The sequence below is a fragment of the Hemitrygon akajei genome, chromosome 11 (genome assembly GCF_048418815.1).
Source record: "Hemitrygon akajei chromosome 11, sHemAka1.3, whole genome shotgun sequence".
In the NCBI taxonomy this organism is placed as follows: Eukaryota; Metazoa; Chordata; class Chondrichthyes; order Myliobatiformes; family Dasyatidae; genus Hemitrygon; species Hemitrygon akajei.
In genome coordinates, this window is record NC_133134.1 from 3,592,680 (window position 1) to 3,617,989 (window position 25,310).

The window sequence follows — 25,310 nt, forward strand, 5'->3', positions numbered from 1 at the left end:
ACCATGGGAAATAACTTTGCCATATCTAATCTGTTCAGGCCTTTTAACATTTGGAATGTTTCAATGAGATCTCCCCCCCATTCTCCTGAACTCCAAGGAATACAGCCCAAGAGCTGCCAGATGTTCCTCATATGGTAACCCTCTCATTCCTGGAATCATTTCGTGAATCTTCTCTGAACCCTCTCCAATATCAGTATATCCTTTCTAAAATAAGAAACCTAGAACTGCACACAATACTCCAAGTGTGGTCTCACGAGTGCCTTACAGATACACAAGATCACATCCTGGTTCTTATGTTCTATAATTCTGGAAATGAATGCCAACATTGCATTGGCCTTCTTCACCACTGACTTAATCTGGAAGTTAACCTTTAGTGTATCCTGCACAAAGACTCCTTTGTGTCTCTGTATTTTGAATTCTCTCCCCATCTAAATAACAGTCTGCTCGTTTATTTCTTCCACCAAAGTGCATGACCATACACTTTCCAACATTGTATTTCATTTGCCGCTTCTTTGCCCATTCCCCTAAACTATCTGAGTCTCTCTGCAGGCTCTCTGTTTCCTCAACACTACTCGCTCCTCCACCTATCTTTGTATCATCGGCTAATTTAGCCACAAGTCTGTTAGTCAGGCAGGATTTCCTTTCAGGAAACCATGGTGGCTTTGGCCTATCTTGTCATGTGCCTGCAGGTACTCTGTAAGCTCATCCCTAACAATCGATTCCAACAACTTCTCAACCACTGATGTCAGGCTAACAAGTCTATAGTTTCCTTTCTGCTTCCTCCCACCCTTTTTAAATAGCGAAGTAACATTTGCAATTTACCAGTCATCTGGTACAATGTCAGAATCCATTAATTCTTGAAGGACCATTGTTAGTGCCTCCACAATCTCTCCAGCTACTTCCTTCAGAACCCGAGGGTATATTCCATCAGGTCCAGGAGATTTATCCACCCTCATACCATTAAGCTTCCTGAGCACTTACTTGGTCGTAATTTTCACAACAAAGTGAACACCAAGTGCAATGGGATGAAATGTGGATGAATCAGCACCTCACCTAAAAGGGTCACTCAATGGAAGTGACTTACACATTACCTGAGGTTAAGTCCCATGAGAAGAGAAGCAGAAGTCAGTGGAGATGAAAGAATGAGCCTGTTTTGGCATTCAAATGGGCCATTCTGTCTGTGGCACCCTGGTTCACTTTCTCCTCTCTGTTAGTGATCACTCCCCTTTTCACATGCTCTTCATCCTATTACTTGCCAGCATCTGAGGATCTATTCAACCTTTTGGGTGAAGCAGTGGTTTACCTGCTCTCCTTGTAGTTAATGTAATGTATTTGCTGCTCTACACTGGTGAAACTGGCATTAGTGTACATGCTTTCAAAAACAACGATAACCCTTAGTTTCCAGCTCCCTGTCATTAATTTTCCTTACACTTATTGGTCTCTGACACTGTTCAGAAGGAACATAAGAAGCAGCAACCAGCCCTTTGGCCATTTGACCCTGCTGCACCATTCAGTTAAATCATTACTGATTTTACCTTCAGCACACACTGTCTTGCCCTTCCTCCTTACTCTTTAACTACCTTGTGTCTGTCATTTTCCATTTTGAACATATTTGATGTTAGCCTCTGCATCTCAGGGTAGGGAATTAACAGAGATTCATGACCTTTGTGAGAAGAAAAACAAAATCACTTTATTTTGAAATGTGTAAGACATAATTCTGAAACCATGTCCCCTAATTGTAGATATCCCCAGGAGAGAAACCATCCTGTCAGCATTTACCGTGTCAATTCCCCAGCACCTCCCAGGACTCTGCCCTTCTGCCTGGATCAGCACTGCTCTGGGCCTTGTCTTCAGACATGCATGGTCAGCAGTTACTTGTGAGCTTGTTACTGTGGGGAGATCTCCGGCTCAGGAGAGCAATGCATTTAAACAACAAGAAGGGGGGGTACCACAGCTTCTGTCACATTCACTGGGGGATGACGAAAGAGACCATATAGGATCTGAGCAGTCTGCCATTGTATGAACCCCGCAATGACCAACTCTGCTTTCTCTTTCTCATGCTGCCTAGGAGCAGATCCTTGTCTGGATGTCGATGCTGAGGTCACATCACTGACCCCAACACTGGCAGGAAGCTAATGCATATTGCCTCAATTGCCCAGTCCATACCAGGCCATGCGGCAGTAAGGTCACTTCAACTGTTTCATAAGTTCCTGGAGTTTATAATGCTGTGATGACTTCTTTTAGCAGTAGTTACACCAGCTTGCTGTTGGATTCTGGTATTTTAATCCAAGGATCTTTCAGAAGTCAGGAAGGAGTCACAAAACTCCAAAACTTGGGTTTCAGCACCTAAGTTACAGGGAAAGGTTGAACAAGTTAGGTCCTTATTCTTTGGAACGTAGAAGGTTGAGGGGGGACTTGATAGAGGTATTTAAAATTATGAGGGGAATAGATACAGTTGACGTGGATAGGCTTTTTCCATTGAGAGTAGGGGAGATTCAAACAAGAGGATGTAAGTTGAGACAGGGGGCAAAAGTTTAAGGGTAACATGAGGGGGAATTTCTTTACTCAGAGAGTGGTAGCTGTGTGGAATGAGCCTCCAGTAGAAGTGGTAGAGGCAGGTTCGAATTTGTCATTTTTTAAAAAAATTGGATAGGTATATGGACAGGAAAGGAATGGAGGGTTATGGGCTGAGTGCAGGTAGGTGGGGCTAGGTGAGAGTGTGTTCGGCACGGATTAGAAGGGCCAAGATGCCTGTTTCCGTGCTGTAATTGTTATATGGTTATATGGTTAAAACTTGTTGCTTCACAATTGTTAAATTAAGCGTTGGTAGAACAAAGGAAAAACCGAAACAAACAGTGATAAAGGTCTGCCAAGCAGAGAGATAGAAGCAAAAAGAACTAAGGTGGCACTACCTTGTGGTCAGCTGTTTTTAGACCCATATATTAAAAAAATTCCTCATCTTTGTTATAAATGGATCTTTTTCTACTCTGAGGCTATGCACGGTACCTTGGCCTTTCAATATTTGACAGGTTTCAATGAGGTCCCCCACCCCAATCTCCTAAACTCCAAACTGCTGTGGTACCCAATCACTTGTGTCATGTCTTGCATTTCATTCACCTTAAATCATTTAAAAACGAAACGTCCTAATGGAGCTCAAGGCAAAGCGCCTCATCTTTCATCTAGTCTCAGTGTAGAATTCAGTTCTGTGCAGGCATTATGGGCTCAGCATTGTTGTCTATCTGTAATATAGTTATCAGTAATGAAAAACATATCTGTGTAGGCATCAAAAAAGTTAAATTTACTTTTCACAAACTTTGTGTGAAATTTATTCTCTATCTCTGATTTTTTTTGTGTGTGTTGATTTACAAATTTTGTAAGGGTCATCTGGACTGATTTCAAAATGTTCAGATAAATCAGCCTTTCCTGTTTGTAAATTGTGATGCAAAGTCAGTCACCTGCAATGTTAACTCAATTTTACTGTCTCCCCAGATGCCATCAGACCTACAGTTTTGTTCCAGATTTCCAGCATCTGCTGTGTTCTACATCTCATGTTTCCAGCATCACTTTGGTTTTGTTCTCCTTTATCTCCTTATGTCAGTCCCTCCTTCAGATCGATCAGTGATAATGAATGAGTCTCTATCACTCTCTGTCAGAAGATCCAACGCCATCTTATCACAGACCCTTCCTTCATTCTGTCAACCCTTTGCTTTTCTTTGCAATGTAAAACAGACTTGTTTTCTAATTTTCCCCCAATTCTGACGTAAGATCAATGAACTGAAAAATTAATGTTTACTCCTTCACAGGTGCTGCCTGATCTGCCAAGTATTTCCAGCATTCAGTTTATATTTTGGGAGCTTTAACTAAATATCTGAGTGTTTTACCGTCTACAGATACTATCAGCGCTTCTTCCACTGTACAGATTACTTAAGCACTTCAACAACTATCAACTCACAGTCCCTCAACTCAGCTGAGAGCTGTGGTGTTGTACGGTTCCTCAGACATTCAGGTCCAAATGTACTTTCTCAAGTTGACTGTAACTCCACCAACTACAGTCCATTTATCACCCTGACTGTCTCTGACCACAACCACAATGGATCGCTGCTCTTGCCCTCTGCCCTTGTGTGCAGCTGCAGGCACAGTGTGTGATCAGCTCCGGATTGACCACGTCAGACCCTTTTCCATCCATATCTTCTGTTTTTTGTGGCATCAAATAGGTCTGGGTTATGAATTCCTTTCAGTAATATTGTTGTTAATAAGATTCAAGATTGGCCAATGTTAGTTCCAGTACACAATTGTAAAGGAGAATGAAGTAATTGTTACTCTAGATTCAATTCAGCACAAAAAAAACACATGCAGTAAGGTAAAGAACACAAAATTTAAAAAGCAGAATAAATGTAAATACATAAGCTAGCTTGTATACATAGATTGATTGTATGCTTATAATCTGACGCTAGGCACAGGAGTGTCTATATAAGGTGACTGGGACAGGAAATGATAAAGTATTGGTGGTTGGGGGTGTGGAGGGGTGGGATAGTGGGTGGAGATGTTGATCAGCCTCATTGCTTGGCAAAAGTAACTTTCTGAATTATGATACTCAACTCTCAGTATGTGTTGTCCCTCCAGTTGCTGGCATCCTGCTGTAAAATATCCTCCCACTGTTGTGTTCTTGCTCACAACTGTGCTTTTGTGATATAAATAGTTAGAAGTTAATTTTCTAGTTCCTGCCCAAGTATACATTCAGTTATTTGTGTAACTGGATCTTAAATTGAATGGACCTTTTACTGGTCATTGTCTAATTAAACAATGATGGGATTTGGCTGTAGGAGAATCCCCACTGCTTCTGTTCATTACTGACGTATTACTTGAGCCCTCCATTTTTCACAAGGTCCATGAAATATGCTGATCAAATTTGTGTAGTTTCAGAGCTGTTTTATGTAGCTTTACGAAGTTTCTGTGTTCAGTGAACCTTATGGAAATAGGCGGAGTCTTTGTCTCGCTAAGCTATTTAGATATAAACTGGTTGAGACATTTAAACAGATGAGAAATACAGGCTATTCTAGGCCATTTGGCCCAGGCTTGCTCCACATTTAATGAGATCATTGTTGAATTTTCTTTTCTCAATGGCCTTTCCATCACTGATCCCTCAATTCCCTAGAAAAGTAATCAGTCCTGGTCATGATTGTACATGACCTTCGTGGGCCAGGAATTCCAGAGTTTCACATCCATCTTGAATAGTTGACTCTTTAATTTGAGCATATGACTCCCTATTTTAGATGCATTGTCTCTACAGCAATCCTGCCAAGGGCCGTAAAGAATTCATAAGTTTCATTGACATTGTCCTCATTCCTGTAAACTCAGGAGTGTCCTAACTCTGTCCTCTTGGGCAGCCTCCACCATCCTGGGAATTGATCTGGACTTGATCCTGTGACAGTAACATTCAGAAATAACCCAATGTCTGAACCTTCGCATCTGGCTCAAAGGGTCATCTTCTCCGTGCTCCCTGGGATTTATACTTGCCCTGGGACTTGCCAAATTCTATGGGGAATTTATTCTAGTACTCTGTGACATTATAATATAAAAACTTGGTTAAAGGTGTGTTAAGGTCTTCATATTTGAATAATATCCAGTAGTCTTTATAATTCTGCCAGTTCACCACTACCAAGGCCCTGAGTATGGCAGGTTATTGGTGTTTTACTTGTAGTCATTTGGGCCGCTGAAGTGTCTCAGCCTGAAACGTCGACTGTCTGTTCCCCTCCCTAGACCTGCTGAGTTCCTCCAGTGTTCTGTATGTGTCGCTCTGGATTTCCAGCATCTGCAGAATTCCTTGTGTCCGTTGCTTTTCTAATAGTTTAAGTAGCGAGGATGCCAGTGGTTGAATTATTAGCACTAATAACTCTGTTACTCCTTACAATAAGTCACAAATGTAATCAAATGAATCTCACCAGACTCGGGACTGGCAGAGATTGAATACTCAAAGATTATTATGTCACTTCAGAATTTCAGTTCCAGAATTCTTTATCCTCCAAGGAATCAGATAAATCATTTGTTCTCAGGGAAAGCCTGTGTCATCTGTAGTGTTAACATTAATTCAGGCATTCTCCACTCTGACTATCCAAAGTCCAAATACATCCAAACTCAGAATACATTCGGGATTCTCATAAAATTGGATTGTGGTTCTCAGACCAGTCATTGCCACATGCTGCCATTTTGAATTTGAGGCATTTCTGCTCGAGCCTATCTGCATCTTGAGGGAAAGTATTGGTGCTGGTGACACAAGCAAATGTGATTGATATACATGACAAAGATCAGTTGGCTATATTGTTCAGTTCCAAGGAGTTTAGATTGGATATGTTCTGCTGTATGAAGAAATACATAGGCATTCTTGCAAAATCTATGATCCAGTTGTGGGAACAGGAATGCTCATGGAGTTCTTAGCAAGAGATTGTGTATAAAGTCTTTACAACTGATACTAATGTCTACAGCACTTGTTCATTTCACTGAACCTATCAATAAGCTCAAGCTAATGGTTTTCTTTTCTGTTAGGTGATCTGCTCAGCAGCCTGTTGCAAGCTCCACTTGCTGCCAAACTATTAAATCAGCCAATTCCAATTTTGGATCCAGAGAGTGAACATGTTTGTTCTCTGGCTTTAGACTGTCTGACTCATCTTTTCAGCTGGATCCCACTCTCCACCAGTATCACCCCAACTCTCTTGACCACCATCTTTCATTTTGCCCGTTTCGGCTGTGACACCCGTGCCAAGAAGTTAGTTGCTGTGAATGGCAATGGCCACAACAACAATTCAGTGCCAGAGCGAGGCAGACTGGGTGTGTTGGCGATGTCTTGTATAAATGAACTCATGTCGAAGAACTGTGTTCCCATGGAGTTTGAGGAATACCTGCTACGCATGTTCCAGCAGACCTTCTACCTGCTGCAGAAAATCACCAAAGAGAATAATGCACACTCCATCAAGAGTCGCCTAGAGGAGCTGGAAGAAAGGTAAGCCATATAGTTATGGAATTCTGAATTGAGCAGGAAATGTTGTAAATATTCCATATGTTGGACAACATCATTGAAACAAGAGGAGAGAGCAATGAAAATTTCAGCTCAATGGCCTTGTGTGAATTCATGGCTTCTGATGAGGGATTGGAAACATTGTCTCTGTTTCTCTTTTCACAGGTAATGCCTGACATGCGCATTTTGAGAATGTTCTGTTTTTATACTGTATGTGCCAGGTCATTGTTCCAGCACAATGGTGAGGCGACCCTTGACTAACTTAATCCAGTTACCATAGAGTCATAGAACATGACAGCACAGACGTGAGCCCTTTGGCCTATTTAGTCAATGCCAATCTATTCTACCTAGTCCCAGCAATCTGCACTTGGACCATAGCAGTCCATACCCCTCCCATCCGTGTGCCTATCCAAACTTCTCTCAAATGCTGAAATCAAACTCGCATTCACCACTTCCGCTGGCAGCTTGTTCCATACTCTCACCAGTGCAGAAGTTCCGCTTAAGTATTTCAGCTTTCACCATCAACCCATGGCCTCTAGTTCCAGTCTGACACAGCTGCAGTGGGAAAAAGGCCTGCTTGCATTTACCCTATCTGTAACCCTCTATCAAATCTCCCCTCATTCTCCTACGTTCCAGGAAATAAAGTCTTAAACTATTCAACTTTTCCCTAGCACATGTCCTCTAATCCAGGCAACATCCTGGTAAACCTCTTCTGCACCCTCTCGACAGCCTCAACATCCCTCCTGTAATGAGGTGACCGAACTTTGTTCAGTACTCCAAATGTGGCCTAACTAGAGTTTTATAAAGCTGCAACATAACTTCCTGACGTTTGAACTCAGTGCCTCAAATAATAAAGACAAGTGTGCCATATGCCTTCTTAACCACCCTGTTGGTAGGAAGAATGAGGAAAAGCAATTTGAACGAGAGGGAGCAATTCTGACAAGGTTACAAAGATATGAGATTGGGGGATCTTCATGCATTCATTGTAAGATAGCACCAGTGTGCATCTTGTTCGACATTTTCCAGATAGCTCATGAAAATACCTCTTGTACTTTTATGTATGTTTTTCACCTTAAGTGTGTTTCTGGGATTGTTAGAGCCAGTTTAGAGATTGTTTGACTGATCCACCGCTTTGCTGTCTCCGAGAAGACTACAGCAAGCAAGCACGTACCCATACGGTCTATAGGTGAAGAAACTTGGAGTCAGTGAGCAGCCTATCACTATGGCTCTCACCAACTGCCTGCGTTTTGATTGCTGTCTGGGGAGTCTGTGAGCAGCCTATCACTATGTGGCTCTCACCAACTGCCTGCGTTTTGATTGCTGTCTGAGGAGTCAGTGAGCAGTCTATCACTATGGCTCTCACCGACTGCCTGCGTTTTGATCGCTGTCTGGGGAGTCAGTGAGCAGTCTATCACTATGTGGCTCTCACCGACTGCCTGCGTTTTGATCGCTGTCAGTGAGGGAGTCTGTGAGCAACCTATCACTGTGTATTTGCTCAGTGTGTGGTGGGGTATTTGCTCACAGGGTGTGTGTGAAGCACCTAGTGCAGTAGTGTAGCATAGTGCCCTCTGCTTGCTGCTGTCTGCTTACAGCTATTGCCTCTAGCTAGCCTTCTCAACAGAGGGCGAAAAGAGGAGCCGAGTGTGTAAGCCTCTTCCTGCCAGTACAGACCCTCTCCACCACCAAGACTCCTACAGTGCCTCCTTGGGGCCACATGCGGAAACTGGGTATCTTACGGTCCCAGGCTAAACTACAGGGGATCTCGGAGCAGCAGTGGGCCCCAAAGACGTGGCGTGCAGGCCCACCACTGGATACGCCCTGGCACGCGTCAACCACTGTCCCAGCTGTGGGTAAATAGGCCCATTGCCTTGTGGTAAGTCTGTTGAGACAAGGCTAAGGGAGCACACCCTGACAGAAAAGCAATGCGCTGGCGACGCGCAATAGGCAGGCCTTAACAAACCAAGGACCCGGCAGCCTCCTGCAGCCAAGATGTGGGACCGGTTGTCCTGGGTTTACCCTTGCCACTGAGATTTACCTCATCATGGTGAAGATAGTGCTACTGGGGATGGCACACCCCCTGTGGCACTTTAGTATCTTCCTTGCGCAGGTCTCCACCTCTGACCATGGTGAACAATACCTAGACCTTACATATGGTTGAAGTCTGACAGCAATGGGAGCAGGTACGAATGGACTGGGAGCTCCTAGTCAGAACCCTGCACAGCAGCAGCACAGGGTATTTGGTCGCTAGCAGCTGGGACTGTGTGGCAGCTGTTTTTGGCAGAGCCCTGTGTGATTGAGCAGCCCTATTTAGGGACCGCACTGCTCACCCTAATTGGGGAAGGGCTAGAACAAGTGGCCTAAAAATTGCCCAGTCAATCACTTACCTGAATAGGTTACCGCGCCTATCGGGCTATACCACTGCTGCGGTCGAAAGAAGAAACAATACAACTTAAAACTGGCAACATGGAATGCAAGGACTCTCCTGGACTCATATGGCATCTCTGACAGACCTCACTGGAGAACAGCCTTGATTGCTGCTGAGCTGATGCGCTACAACGTCAACATTGCTGCCCTGAGTGAGACCAGGCTCCTGGATGAAGGCTCTTTAACAGAGGAAGGGATGGGTTACACCTTCTTCTGGAAAGGTTTCCCCACAGGTGGACAACATCTCCACCAAGTTAGGATTGGCCATCAAGAACACCTTTATACCAAGTCTCACAGAAACACCTGTTGGCATTAGTGAAAGACTAATGACCCTCCGTAACCCCGGCAACGAAATGTTATGTCACGCTTCCCAGTACCTATGCACCAACTTTGCCATCTGAGAATGAGGCCAAGCAATGCTTTTATCATATATTGGATGAAGCTCTTTGCTGGATCCCTAAGAATGATAAGATCCTTTTGCTTGGGGACTTCAATGCTTGGGTGGGTCAGAACAACAGGATATGGAGTGGAGTGCTCGGTAGGCATAGTATTGGCAAGGTCAATGCAAATGGCATGAGGCTACTTACTCTTTGTTCTGAGCATAACCTCACCATAACCAACACCATCTTCCAGCAGAAGGCAAAATATTAGATCTCGTGGATACACCCTTGCTCTAAACATTGGCACATGATCATCTTCATCATTGTGAGACGTAGTGAATTCAAGGATGTTCTTATCACCCGTGCCATGAGAGGTGCAGAGTGCTGGACTGACCATCATATGATTGTAGCCAAGCTCCATATGAAAGTGCGTCCCTCCTTGTGGCTGCAAAAACCCAATAAGAAGCGGCTAAATTGCAACCACCTGAGAAACACAGAAGCAAGAAGTGAGTTTTGATGCATCCTAGCTGAGAAACTAAGGGAGCTGGAACCTTGTCTGAGTTCAGAAAATACCATGGAACAACAGTGGACCTATATCAGCTCTGCGCTCTATGAGGCAGCAGCCCAATCCATCAGCCATAAGAGCAGAAACCACCAAGATTGGTTTGACGATAACTCAGATACCATCCACAACTTGCTTAAGGACATGCACAAAGCACACCGGGCAACTTTAGATAACCCTTCATCCATCAGTATCAGACAGCGTCGGCAGGCAGCTCGGACAAAAGTGCAAAAGACAATATGGGCCATACAAAATGAGTGGTGAACTGAAAAGGCACATGAAATCCAGTCCTTTGCCGATAATAATGACATGCATAATTTTTACAATGCTGTCAAAACCATCTACGGCCCAATAAATCGATGTGTTACTCCCCTGAAAACAGCAGATGGTCAAACACTTATGAAGAATCAGAATACCATTCTGCTGAGGTGGGCTGAGCATTCTAACACCTGCTTAATCAGGATTCTGACGCAGACCCCACCATCCTGGATGAACTGCCTGAACTTCCTCTTATCCGCAACCTCAGTCTACCACCAAGCTTCCAGGAGGTTCTATCAGCTGTCCATTCCTTTAAGGAATTAAGGAGATTGAGAGGGGATCTGATTGCAACATATAAGATTATTAAGGGATTGGACAAGATAGAGGCAGGAAATATGTTCCAGATGCTGGGAGAGTCCAGTACCAGAGGGCATGGTTTAAGAATAAGGGGTAGGTCATTTAGGACAGAGTTAAGGAAAAACGTCTTCTCCCAGTGAGTTGTGGGGGTGTGGAATACACTGCCTCAGAAGACAGTGGAGGCCAATTCTCTGGATGCTTTCAAGAAGGAGCTAGATAGGTATCTTATGGATAGGGGAATCAAGGGATATGGGGACAAGGCAGGAACCGGGTATTGATAGTAGATGATCAGCCATGATCTCAGAATGGCGGTGCAGGCTTGAAGGGCCGAATGGTCTACTTCTGCACCTATTGTCTATTGTCTGTCTATTAAGAACAATAAGTCCCCTGGCACTGACAATATCCCTGCTGAGTTAGAACATAGAATAGTACAGCACATTACAGGCCCTTCGGCCCACAATGTTGTGCCGACCCTCAAACCCTGCCTCCTGTATAACCCCCCACCTTAAATTCCTCCATATATCTGTCTAGTAGTCTCTTAAATTTCACTAGTGTATCTGCCTCCACCACTGATTCAGGCAGTGCATTCTACGCACCAACCACTCTCTGAGTGAAAAACCTTCCTCTAATATAACCCTTGAACTTCCCTCCCCTTACCTTAAAACCATGTCCTCTTGTTCTGAGCTGTGGTGCCCTGGGGAAAAGGCACTAGCTGTCCACTCTGTCTATTCCTCTTAATATCTTGTGCGCCTCTATCATGTCTCCTCTCATCCTCCTTCTCTCCAAAGAGTAAAGCCCTAGCTCCCTTAATCTCTGATCATAATCCATACTCTCTAAACCAGGCAGCATCCTGGTAAATCTCCTCTGTACCCTTTCCAGTGCTTCCACATCCTTCCTATAGTGAGGCGACCAGAACTGGACACAGTACTCCAAGTGTGGCCTAATCAGAGTTTTATAGAGCTGCATCATTACATCGCGACTCTTAAACTCTGTCCCTCGACTTATGAAAGCTTACACCCCATAAGCTTTCTTAACTACCCTATTTACCTGTGAGGCAACTTTCAGGGATCTGTGGACATGTACCCCCAGATCCCTCTGCTCCTCCACACTATCAAGTATCCTGCCATTTACTTTGTACTCTGCCTTGGAGTTTGTCTTTCCAAAGTGTACCACCTCACACTTCTCCGGGTTGAACTCCATCTGCCACTTCTCAGCCCACTTCTGCATCCTATCAATGTCTCTCTGCAATCTTCGACAATCCTCTACACTATCCACAACACCACCAACCTTTGTGTCATCTGCAAACTTGTCAACCCACCCTTCTATCCCCACATTCAGGTCGTTAATAAAAATCACAAAAAGTAGAGGTCCAAGAACAGATCCTTGTGGGACACCACCAGTCACAACCCTCCAATCTGAATGTACTCCCTCCACCAAGACCCTCTGCCTTCTGCAGGCAAGCCAATTCTGAATCCACCTGGCCAAACTTCTCTGGATCCCATGCCTTCTGACTTTCTGAATAAGCCTACCGTGTGGAACCTTGTCAAATGCCTTACTAAAATCCATGTAATCACATCCACTGCACTACCCTTATCTATATGCCTGGTCACCTCCTCAAAGAACTCTATCTGGCTTGTTAGGCATGATCTGCCCTTCACAAAGCCATGCTGACTGTCCCTGATCAGACCATGATTCTCTAAATGCCCATAGATCTTATCTCTAAGAATCTTTTCCAGCAGCTTTCCCACCACAGACGTAAGGCTCACTGGTCTATAATTACCTGGACTATCCCTACTACCTTTTTTGAACAAGGGGACAACATTCATCTCCCTGACTAGATTTTCCACTTCACTTGTCACCCATGGTTCCTTCACCCTACCATTCCTTATCTTCCTCACCGGGACAAATTTATCCCTAACATCCTGCAAGAGATCCTTAAACATCGACCACATTTCCATAGTACATTTCCCTGCAAAAACATCATCCCAATTCACACCCGCAAGTTCTAGCCTTATAGCCTCATAATTTGCCCTTCCCCAATTAAAAATTTTCCTGTCCTCTCTGATTCTATCCTTTTCCATGATAATGCTAAAGGTCAGGGAGCGGTGATCACTGTCCCCCAGATGCTCACCCACTGACAGATCTGTGACCTGACCCGGTTCGTTACCTAATACTAGATCTAGTATGGCATTCCCCCTAGTCGGCCTGTCAACATACTGTGACAGGAATCCATCCTGGACACACTTAACAAACTCTGCCCCATCTAAACCCTTGGAACTAATCAAGTGCCAATCAATATTAGGGAAGTTAAAGTCACCCATGATAACAACCCTGTTATTTTTGCACCTTTCCAAAATCTGCCTCCCAATCTGCTCCTCGGTATCTCTGCTGCTACCGGGGGCCTTATAGAATACCCCCAGTAGAGTAACTGCTCCCTTCCTGTTCCTGACTTCCACCCATACTGACTCAAAAGAGGAACCTGCTACATTACCCACCCTTTCTGCAGCTGTAATAGTATCCCTGACCAGTAATTCCACCCGTCCTCCCCTTCTCTCCCCCCCCCCCCCCCATCCCTTTTAAAGCACTGAAATCCAGGAATATTGAGAATCCATTCCTGCCCTGGTGCCAGCCAAGTCTCCGTAATGGCCACTACATCACTACATCATAATTCCATGTATGTATCCAAGCTCAGTTCATCACCCTTGTTCCTGAAGCTTCTTGCATTGTACACACACTTTAGCCCTTCTACTTTACTACCTTTATACCCTTTATTCAGCTGCTCTTTCCTCAAAGCCTCTCTATATGTTATGTGTATGCCTACCCTCTACCAGTACATCACTAAGGCCTGGACTGATGAGAACATGCCACAGCAATGGAGAAATGTAAACATCATTGTCATTTATAAGAACAAGGGTGACAAGGCCATCTCCGGCAATAGTAGGGGCATATCACTCCTTTCTGTTGCTGAGGCTTATCAGCAACATCACCGAGTCAATGTTGCCTGAATCGCAGTGTGGATTTAGGAAGAACAGAAGCACGATCGACATGATCTTCACAGCCTGGCAGCTTCAGGAAAAGTGCCGGGAGCAACATCAAGATCTGTTTATGGCCTTTGTCGACCTCTCCAAAGCATTTGACACTGTGCAAAGAAAGCTCTTATGGGATGTCCTCCTCAGGTTTGGCTGTCCCAGTAAATTTGTTAACATCCTCCGCCAGTTCCATGATGAGATGACTGCTCGGGTGACCGTAGGAGGACAAGAGTCCGAGCCCTTCCTTGTACGCACAGGGGTGTGTGCTAGCGCCATGCTCTTTAACATCTTCCTCTTGTGTGTTACCAAGCTTCTCCACAACGAGATTGAGGATAGCAGCGGTGTGGCAGTGGACGTCAGATTAGATGGCAACCTCTTTAACATCAGGAGGCTCCACGCAACCACCAAACTCTGTAGAGAACGGGTCCTGGAGCTGCAGTATGCAAATGACTGTGCTTTTGTGGCCCACACTCCGCAGGATCTTCAGACTGTCCTTGCTGTGGCGGTGAGAGCGTACCCTGCCTTCCTTCACTGTTGGTGATGAAAAGCTGTCAGTGGTGCCATCTTTCAAATATCTGGGGAGCATTCTCTCTGAGGATAACGACATTGACAATGACATCCAGAGCCGCATTAAACAGGTATCAAGCAACACACACAAAATGCTGGTGGAACGCAGCAGGCCAGGCAGCTTGCTGTGTTCCACCAGCATTTTGTGTGTGTTGCATGAATTTCCAGCATCTGCAGATTTCCTCATGTTTGCTTTTTAAACAGGGATCAGCTGCCTTTGGGAGACTTCGGCATAGAGTCTTTCAGAACAGGAGCCTTCGTCCCTCCACAAAGGTTGCTGTATGCCAAGCGGTCTGTGTCACCACCCTCCTTTATAGCTGTGAAGCTTGGGTAACCTACAGCCATCACATCAAGTGCTTGGAGTGCTTCCACATAAGCTGCCTTCAGCACATCCTGGGAATTTCTTGGCGTGAGCGGGTGCCTCACACTGAAATACTTGTAAAGACCAACTGCAGAAGTATTGAGGCCGTGATCACCCAGCGTCAGCTGCAGTGGCTGGGGCACCTGATAAGGATGCCCCCATGTTGACTACCCCACAGAGTGTTATATGGCCAGCTACATCATGGTCAATGCTCAGCTGGAGGGCCAAAGAAGCGCTACAAGGATCAGGTGAAGAATGCTTTAAGGAAGTGCAAGATCAGACCCGAGGACCTGGAGGATGTTGCTGCCGACTGTAACACTTGACGACAGCTGTGTAGGGATGGGGTTCATATTCTGGAGATGGAAAGAACAACCAGAAGACAGCAGAAGAGAGCCAGGAGAAATGCAACCGAAGAACGAAGAAGAACAGTGTGGCTCTCACTGACAGCCTGTGTTTTGATCGCTATCAGAGCGGGAGTCTGTGAGTGGCCTATCAGTACGTGGCTCACTGTGGCAGGCGTGTAGGCCTCTCTGCCTCTCTTTTGATTAATTACGGTCATATCGGTGGATGGTATCGTCGTTCTCTGACAATGGACTGGACTATTGTGTTAGTGGACTGTGGGCTTTTTCAGACTAATGGTTTTTATATTCTGTGTTTTTTACCGCCCCTTCCTTTTCCATTTGTTGTGTGAGCGGAGGGTGTTTGGGGGTTGGTATTCTGTTAGTTATTTGTGCGTTGGAGGGGATGTTTGGGGTCGATGTTCCTGTTCCATTTTGTGTGGGGGAAGGTGTAAGGAGTTTGAAGATTGGGAATCCGTTCTTTTTTGTATGGGGGTGGGGTTGATGTTTCATTCTGAATGATTCATATTCTTGTATTGTTACGACTGTGCCCCAACTCTGAGGGGCCGAAGGGTACAAAGTAGCCCCCTCCTTTTTGAGAATCGCAAGATCGCTGTTAATTCGGGTCAGGAGATCCAGGAAATGAGAGAGAGACGTTTGGAATGTGTCCCGGCCCCTCAGCGATACAAAGCCACGGAAAACGGCCATTGTCTCTTGGAGACGGAATTGTGTATTGAGCACTGTATTATTTATTTGAAGCCCTCAGGGAATGACCAAAAGTGGGCTGGTTGAGGGGCGGCATCATTCCAACCTGATTGACGTCTGAGACCCCGTGAGTAAGGATAAAAGAAGGTCTGGGGAACAACCCCTTTAGACACACCAGGAGAAACGCTAGAAATCCCGTGACAGCGTTTAATAGCGACAGCCGGTGAAAGGTCCACGTGTGTCCTTTCCCGTTGCCCGGGATTGAGGCCTTACCATGGAAGACGGCTTAGCTAAAGAAGAGATCACCACCGATGACATTTCGAAGGATCGACATCATAAAAAGGAAAACGGGCAAGTTCTAAAACATCGTCTCTCTCTCCAACCAAAAGCTGCAGCCTGAATGAACTTGAGTGACTTTTATATTTCCATCGGACCATACATTATCCCCTAGACAACGATAGAGCTATTTCTTATTGATTATTATTATACCCGCGCTTTTTAGATTTAGTATTGATGACGTATATTATCTGTATGTTTGCATTGATATTATTTTTGTGTATTTTTATCAATAAATACTGTTTAAAAATAGTACCATCAGATTTCAACGGACCTCTCTATCTTTGCTGGTAAGTGACCCAGTTACGGGGTACGTAACAGTATATGGATACATACTTTGATAATAAATGAAGCTTTAAAGTGATAGGACAGGTTGAGGAATTTATTAACATGGAGTGGTTAGGGTTTGGAGTGCACTGCTAGGTAGTGGTGGAAATAAGTTCATTTGTCAGGTTCAGAGTGGAGCATTGTGTGATAAGGAAGCTGCAAGACCGTACAGAGGACAGTAAAAGCTGGAGAGGATCACCAGTCTTCCTCCCCCATTTGTGACATTTATTGGGAATATTGTAGATGAAGGGCCCTATGAGGTTAGGACATGAAAGCCCAAATGACCACCTTCCACACAGTTACTATTCTGTGATTCTGTTTTAGTAGCTGAAATTACCAGTTCTCCTCCCCAAGGTTACTGTTGTAGCACTTTATTCATTATAATGTAAATGACCACCTTGGTGGCAGTAATAGCTTTTGTAGATCCCTCCAGTGCTGTAATAGAATATTAAAGAGTTTGACTTCTGGTCTTTACCGTCTGTTGAATGTCTCTCATCATCTTCCCATGTAGTTATGTGGAAAAGTTCACCGACTTCCTGCGTCTGTTTGTCAGCGTACACCTGCGCAGGATAGAATCCAACTCTCAGTTCCCAGTGGTGGAGTTTCTAGGCCTTCTCTTCAAGTACACTTTCCATCAGGTGAGGCTGTTCTCCGTTTTCAGTCTGATTCTCGAGCTGCTTCAGCCTTTTGTAACAGATGGCTTGTTCTGAATCTGGACAGCTGCGTTATGGCCTTATCTTTGTTATGTAGCTAGTTTGGAGAGGCAACAAACATGTTCTCTGTTTTGTTTTCACAGCCCAGTCACGAGGGTTATTTCTCTTGCCTTGATATCTGGACGATATTCTTGGACTACCTAACCAGTAAAATCAAGAGTCGACTTGCTGATCGGGATGAGGTGCTGAACAGGTCAGCTGCTGCTCCTAGTACTCCTGTCCCTGTATTGCTCTGGCTTCCCCCACCATCTCCCAAAGCCTGTGGGTCAAACAAGGTGTCATTTCTATAAAACTGGCCTGCAGTGTAGTTAGCTGTAGCGATGACTTGTGTTAAAATACTCCCACCCCTCTGGGCATCTATCTGACTTTGTACAGCAGAAATACTCCAAGGTGTTGTGATTTTCATTCTTTAAATAATATAATACTCGGTGGCAGTTGCAGGGCGACATCCGGTTTTGACCCTGGATGATTAGAATAAAAGGTGAGCATTTGGGAACTGTGCGCAGTCCTGAGATCAGGCCTGTTGAATGATTTTGTTTAATTGTGCAAAATGCGACCAGTAAAGGACCTTTGACAGTGAAGCTGAGGCAGATGGAATTGAGAATGAGTTAACAGTCATAAAACAAAGATTTAAACACTTTCTAAAAGATTAACTTTATTTGTCACACGTACATCAAAACATACGGTGAAAGGCATCATTTATGGTTAATGACCAACACAGCCCGAGGATGTGCTTGGCGCAGCCTGCAACTTTTGAAGGGTTCGAATGTCATGTGTGAGTTTGAGGAAAGAGGGTTCACAGAGGCTGTAGGGGAATGCAGATGAATCATGTGAGTGGCTGGCTCGTCCAGTGACCCAAACAAAGTGTCAAATTGGGAGGTTTTGCTGTTGGCCTTTTACTGAAAACACTCAAAGCCAATGTGAAGATGTGGCAAGGAGAGGAGGCAGATGGTATGTTGCTTTTCATTATGAGAGAATTTAAGTAGATAAGTGAGATTGTTGTAGTTGCACAGGCCTTGGTGAAACTGCAACCTGAGCGGTGCATACGCCCTTGGCTCTCAACCTAAATGGGTGTTTATTTGGAGGTACAGCACAGTAACAGATACTTCCAGCCCAGTGAGTCCGTGCCTCACAATTACACTCCTGATCAAATAGCCCATATATTTTTGGAATGTGGGAGGAAACCAGAGTACCTGGAGAAAACACACAGGGTCACGGGGAGAATGTGTGAATTCCTTACAGACAGTAGCCAAATTGAACCTGGGTCACTGATACTGTATTAGCCATTATACTACAGTGTCACTCCTAAAGGGTCCTTATTGATGTTGAAGGACTTTGTGTGTGGGGGGGGGGGGGGGGGTGTCCTGGGTATGGGTAGGCACAGAAACAGGCCCTTCCACCTGACCGAGATGCCTGTCTGTTGTTTCTGGCTGTACAAGAGAGATTGGACAGGCTAGGCCTGCATTCTCCTGCATTTAGTAAGATGAGAGGTACTGTATCAGGGCTGGGTGCAGGGAGGATGTTTCCCATTTCTAGGGTCAGGGGTCAGTCTCAAAATTGGATCAGGCATTTATGACATGAAAATGCATTCCTTCGTGCTGAGGGAGGGACTTGGCGGCTCTTTCAAACTGAGTCATTGGGTACATTGGATATTGAGGGAATTGATGACTGTTGTGTGAGTGCTGGAAAATGGAACTGAGGTAAAATAAACAAACCAACATTGTTTGTATTGACTGACAGAGTCAGCATATAGTCTATTACAATGAGATGATTTTCAACAAATGCTGCCTCACCTGAATATTCACAGTGCTTTGATTTCAGAATTCTGTGATTTGTCTGTTAGTAGTTCATAAAACTCCTCTTGAGACTCTAGATAGTGACAGAGTTTATATTTATTGCATTTTTTTATTATTGTGTTCTTTATCTTACTGTTTTTTTTGGTGCTGCATCGGATCCAGAGTTAGAGTTGTATTGTTCTTCTTTACACTTAGAAACAGAAAACCTACAGCACAATACAGGCCCTTTGGCCCACAAAGTTGTGCTGAACATGTCCCTACCGTAGAAATTGCTAGGCTTACCTATAGCCCTCTGTTTTACTAAACTCTGTGTACCTGTCTAAAAGTCTCTTAAAAGACCCTGTCGTATTCGTATCCGCCTGCACCGCTGTTGTCAGCAGCCTATTCCACGCACTCACCACTCTCTGAGTAAAAAGCTTACCCCTATCATCTCTGTACCTACTTCCCAGCACCTTGAACCTGCGTCCTCTTGTGGCAACCTTTTCAGCCATGGGAAAAAGCCTCTGACTATCCACACAATCAATACCTGTCATCATCTTGTACAACTCTATCAGGTCACCTCTCGTCCTCTTTCGCTCCAAGGAGAAAAGGCCGAGTTCACTCAACCTATTCTCATAAGGCATGCTCCCCAATCCAGGCAATATCCTTGTAAATCTCCTCTGCACCTTTTCTATGACTTCCACATCCTTCCTGTAGTGAGATGACCAGAACTGAGCCAGTACTCCAAGTGGGGTCTGACCTGGGTCCTATATAGCTGCAACATTACCTCTCAGCTCCTAAATTCAATTCCACGATTGATGAAGACCAATACACTGTACGCCTTCTTAACCACAAAGTCAACCTGCGCAGCTGCTTTGAGCGTCCTATAGACTTGGACCCCAAGATCCCTCTGATCCTCCACACAACCAAGAGTCTTACCATTAATACTATATTTTGCCATCATATTTGACCTACCAAAATGATCCACTTGTGTACTGGGAATGACATACAACAATTTTCAATTGAGAGGAGACTCTTTAAAAGCAGCTACAGTTTGGCTGTTTGGCAAATTATGAACTAGCACTTCCTTAAAAACAAATTCCATCAGAAAGGGAAAAAGTATTTCATACTAAAGTAGTGATGTTAAAGGATCTAGTGGGGAAACCTGCACCTGCATCTGGGAAAGAAGTTTATTAAGCACAGAAACGGGCCTTTGTACCTATCCTGTCCCTCTGACTGAGAAACCTGTCTGGGACCTGTCCCTCTGCCCACGGAGCCTGTCTATGACCTGTCCCACCGACCGAGAAACCTATCTGGGACCTGTCCCCCCGGCCGAGGGGCCTGTCTGGGACCTGTCTCACCGACCGAGAAACCTGTCTATGACCTGTCCCTCTGACCGAGAAACCTGTCTGGGACCTGTCCCACCGACTGAGAAACCTGTCTGGGACCTGTCCCACCGGCCGAGAAACCTGTCTATGACCTGTCCCACCGGCCGAGAAACCTGTCTGGGACCTGTCCCACCGGCTGAGAAACCTGTCTGGGACCTGTCCCACCGGCCGAGAAACCTGTCTGGGACCTGTCCCACCGGCCGAGAAACCTGCTGGGACCTGTCCCTCTGCCCGCGGAGCCTGTCTATGACCTGTCCCACCAACCGAGAAACCTGTCTGGGACCTGTCCCTCTGCCCGCGGAGCCTGTCTATGACCTGTCCCACCGGCCGAGAAACCTGTCTATGACCTGTCCCACCGGCCGAGAAACCTGTCTATGACCTGTCCCTCTGACCGAGAAACCTGTCTGGGACCTGTCCCTCTACCCGCGGAGCCTGTCTATGACCTGTCCCACCGACCGAGGGGCCTGCCTGGGACAGCACCATATTCCTACATTTGCCCATACCTCTCTGTACCTGTTGATGTAAAGCCAATAAATATTGGAACAATCCATCAAACATACTCAGTGGAACTCCATTTGTTGGAATTGGTGGAATGTAGTTTATATCTTGTCAAACTGAGGCCTGAAGGCACATACACAAGGTTTTAGGAACAGCTTCTTCTCCGCCATGAGATTTCTGAATGGGCAATGAACTCATAAACATTACTTCACATTTTTTTTCTCTCTCTCTGTTTACTTATTTTTTTAATATATTTGATACCCTGGTTTAAGCCCCTGTGTTAATTTATTAGAGTTATGCTGTTGGGCATTTTATTTTCTCCAGATCTCCTCAAAATGCAATTGATAGAAAAGAAAGTGTTCCTTTAATTACATTTTGCAATCCAGTATTTCGTTTTTGCCATTTAACTAAATTTTTATTTTAATTCATAAGTTAGATTGTTGAAGTAGCCAATAGGATTGGTCTTGTTAACATTTGGCCAATAAAATGCCTGGGAAAAGAGCAGGTAGCTATTGGGATCGAGAAGTTTTCAGGAAAGAAGAAGAAAGACTCAGGAGAGAAAAGGACAATGTACATGGCAGAAGGACAGGGTGAAATGCTCAGAGAAGCATTTGGAAGGACAGATATAGATGTTAGAAAGCCCTCATACAGACTGTGGTATCACGGAGAATGTATGGAGAGCTTTCAGTTAGCACACAACATTGGGGAAGTTTGACGCCTTTTTTCTTGGGCATTGCATGGATGTTTTTTGTACTAGAACTAGTTCTTCAGTGCAAAGCTATTTCAGTACCCGAATAAGCGAACTGAAGCATACTGGATGTATTACGCGGGTGTGAATGTGTGTGATGGGCCCTTATTTTATTTGTTATAGCTCAGAATATTTTGTCAATACAATTTCAACCTTAAGTTTATACTGATGTGAGTTAAATCTGTCCTAAATGTTTCTGGGTGAACAATACATTTGCATGGGTGTCTGTCAGTATTCATGCAGATAATTGTCTTATTTTCCCTTAGAAGAAAATTCAAACTTATACAATTCATATTGATTCTAAATGTGTTTATTTACTGGTAATGACCTTTCATCGTTATTTCCATGCATTGTAGAGTTCTGTTGCTGTTAGTTCGTGTTCACAGTAATGGCTAACTCATTATGAGCCTACTGTGCGAGTGTTTCAATATGTGTGTCTGTGTATGTACCTGTGGGTGTGTGTATATATATATATACACAAAATATGTATCTAGTTTTATTGTAATTTATAGGGTTTTTATTATTACATTTTATTGTGTATTGCAATGTGCTGCTGCCACAAAATAACAAATTTCACGATATATGCCAGTGATATTAAACCAGATCCAGACTCGTGAGAATCCCTGGGAGGTGGGGGGAAATGAGAGAATATCCAGGGTGGGTGAGATCTTTGAATTTGCAATGGTATCACAGATTAATTTCAAGGGCAGGCACCAGAATCACGCTTCCTTTGGCTCATCAGCATACTTCAGTCATGACATTTGAACTCTACAAACCATATGGTGAATAGCTGGGGTCTGAACACCATTCTCTAAGGTACAGCACTAGTCTGCCTGCTTGCTTACTGATGTCCGCCTTGTTACTCTTTGCTGCACTCTGTCTTCCTAAACTGAGCCAGGTGCCTTCTGGACTAAAGTAAGTAGCTGGCGTTGGAAGCTTATTGCTGGCCAGTGCTAGAGATGGAAATGAAAGGTAATGTGGAATAAAATGGTGAATTTATAAAAACACAAAATGCTGGCAGAACTCAGCAGGCCAGACAGCATCTATGGGAGGAGGTAGTGACGCCGTTTCGGGCCGAAACCCTTCATCAGGAGTGAAGTAACATGGGATGGTCGAGGGGGGATAAGAAGTAGGGGGAGGGATGAAGTAGAGAGCTGGGAAGTGATAGGCTGGAAGGAAATGGGCTGGGGGAAGGTGGAGAATTATGGGAAATAAAAGAGAAAGAAAGGTAGGGCTGGGGGGAGATTATAGTGAGGGGGGAAAAGAGAGAGAAGGAGAACCAGACTAAAATTATAGGTAGGGATGGGGTGGGGGGGCAGGGGTATCAACGGAGGTGTATCCAGAGATACCAGCCACGTGATAGACGCACTGCCACCTGGCTGGTCAGAGGACACACCACATGCCAATCAACATTTGGTCCCTCCCAACTAATCAATGCACACCTAAATTATTGGTCACCTTAATTGGATTATCGCGCCCAGCCCCATGCTATAAAAGGTGAGACATGTGCCTGGCTCGCTCTGTCTTACAGACCACCTCATTGAAGGTAAGTGCATTGATTTATGTTTGGGAAGGTCTATCGTTTGTCCTGGTAAGGGAGCCGCAGCTATCCAAGGTCAAGGGGGATAGCTGTTGTAGTGCTTTTCCCTTGTTCTTTGTTTGTGTAACCGTACCCTGTCCCCACACCACTTCCTGTGTATTGTAGTTGCTCGTGTTGACCCGACTTCCCCTTGTAAATAAATTCCTTATTATTAAAACTGTGTGGGGCCAGGCCTCTGCTGTTGAGACTCAAAGAACCAGTTATTTTCCATCACAACATCTGGCGCTGCGAGCAGGGTCTCATAGGTTTTGGCTGGACACAAGCACAGGGGATAATGTTCTGGAATAAGGGGAAGAAAGCCAGTGCAGGCACCCAGGATAAGATCCCCAGGGGGGCTGATGAAAGGGAGGGATTTGAGAGTCTGGACAGCATGCTGGCAGACCACGGAAAACCAGTGGACTGGTCTGAACAGTTAGAGCCCCGTGGAGAGAAGCTGGGCCATCATGTGGTCTCCCTCCTGAAGGAATCAGGGTTCCCCAAAGCCAAGGGGAGTCAAAGGGGTGCCTTCTGGTTGTTTGCGTCCCTGCTGAGACGCCAGGTTAGAATTACTGATCACCTGCAGCACTTGTGTGGTCAGAAGGACAGGGAAATTGAAGACCTCAGTCAGCGTTGTTGCACGCTGAAGGAAGCAGCACAGGCTGCCCAGGCCCGAGCCAATGACCTTGAAGTTAGGGGAACTGAACTTGCCTGTCGCCTCATAAAACTTCAGCAGGCCAGGGCAGCCCGTCGGTCTGGCTGGCAGCCAGACCCATTAAAGATTCGAGCCGTAGTCCAGTGTGGCGACAAGCTGGACGCATGGCTGGGGGATGGGGACATCTGGCTGGATAGTGACGACGAGGAGGTGCCCGAGGAGCCAAGGTCCCACAACCACCCTTCCCCCCTTCTCACCCGAGCTCCAACATGCCCGACCCGTCACCATGCAGTCCCAGGTTCACCGGAGGGAGGAAGGGAACGAGGGGGAGACGCTCGGACCTTCCCCAGTCACTCCGAGACCACGGAGACCTGGGACTTCTCCCCCAAGGAGCTGACCCAACTGGCGGATCGGTACCGCCAACGACCAGGCGAGCACCTCGCGGCCTGGCTGCTCCGGCTGTGGGACGAGGGGGCCCCAACCTCAGCCTCTCCCATCAGGAGGCAAGCGCCCTGGGAAGCCTCTCTGACCAGCAGAGCATAAACAATGTGCTGCGGGCGCCACAAGCAGAAATCCGCGACGGCACAACCCTGTGGGATCGGGTGGTGTCCACGGTACGAGCTCGCTATCCCACACTTCTGGAGTGGGATCTACACGGGCGTCCGCAATGGGGTACGGTCAGTGAGGGCACCCGGGTTATCAGGGAATGGGCACTGGTCAACGGCATCTACCAAGGTACCTGCGACCGTAACTTCCTTGAAAACACACGAGTGACCGGTGCCCTAGCGGGATACTTAGTCACTACCACGTGCCCCGATCTGAAGTCTGTAATCCTGCCCCTCATGGTACCAGCCAGCGGTAGGACCGTACGGGATGCCATCACCCTCCTGGAGGGATTAGAATATATGCAGAGGGGGGCACCTACGCAGGTCCGCAAGACCGAGACAAGGGCCCTAGACACTATCCCTCTCAGATATACACGGACCTGCTGCGTGCAGGGGTAGATCGTAACTATATAGATGGCATCCCCACCCCCAACCTATATGCCCTGTGGAAGGAGCATTGCAGGGGGAAGACCAGTTACAAAAAGACCGCCAGGCCAGACCATGCCCACACCGAGCCACCCTCCGTGCCTCCCTTACCTGAAACTGTCTGAAGGCCCTCAAAGCAGAACTCAGACAGCTCGTCAGGCAGGAAATGTCCCACCTCCACCAGCAAAGTGCCTCACCCCCGGCGTGGCAGCGCTCTTCCCCCCCTCCCATAGGATGAAGGCCAGGGCCCCCGGCGCATTTGCTCTCCCA

The 25,310-nt window shown here is 45.7% G+C and overlaps 1 protein-coding gene across 4 annotated transcripts in view; it reads left to right on the forward strand.

Annotated features, from left to right (window-relative positions):
* xpo6 (exportin 6) overlaps nucleotides 1–25,310 on the forward strand; it is a 164,106-nt gene that overhangs the window by 81,550 nt on the left and 57,246 nt on the right. For all 4 annotated transcript variants that reach the window (XM_073060061.1, XM_073060062.1, XM_073060060.1 and 1 more), the window contains 3 exons: nucleotides 6,544–6,997; nucleotides 17,168–17,294; nucleotides 17,453–17,562. In XM_073060061.1, the coding sequence (XP_072916162.1) occupies nucleotides 6,544–6,997; nucleotides 17,168–17,294; nucleotides 17,453–17,562 (691 nt within the window). The remainder of the gene's footprint in view (nucleotides 1–6,543; nucleotides 6,998–17,167; nucleotides 17,295–17,452; nucleotides 17,563–25,310) is intronic.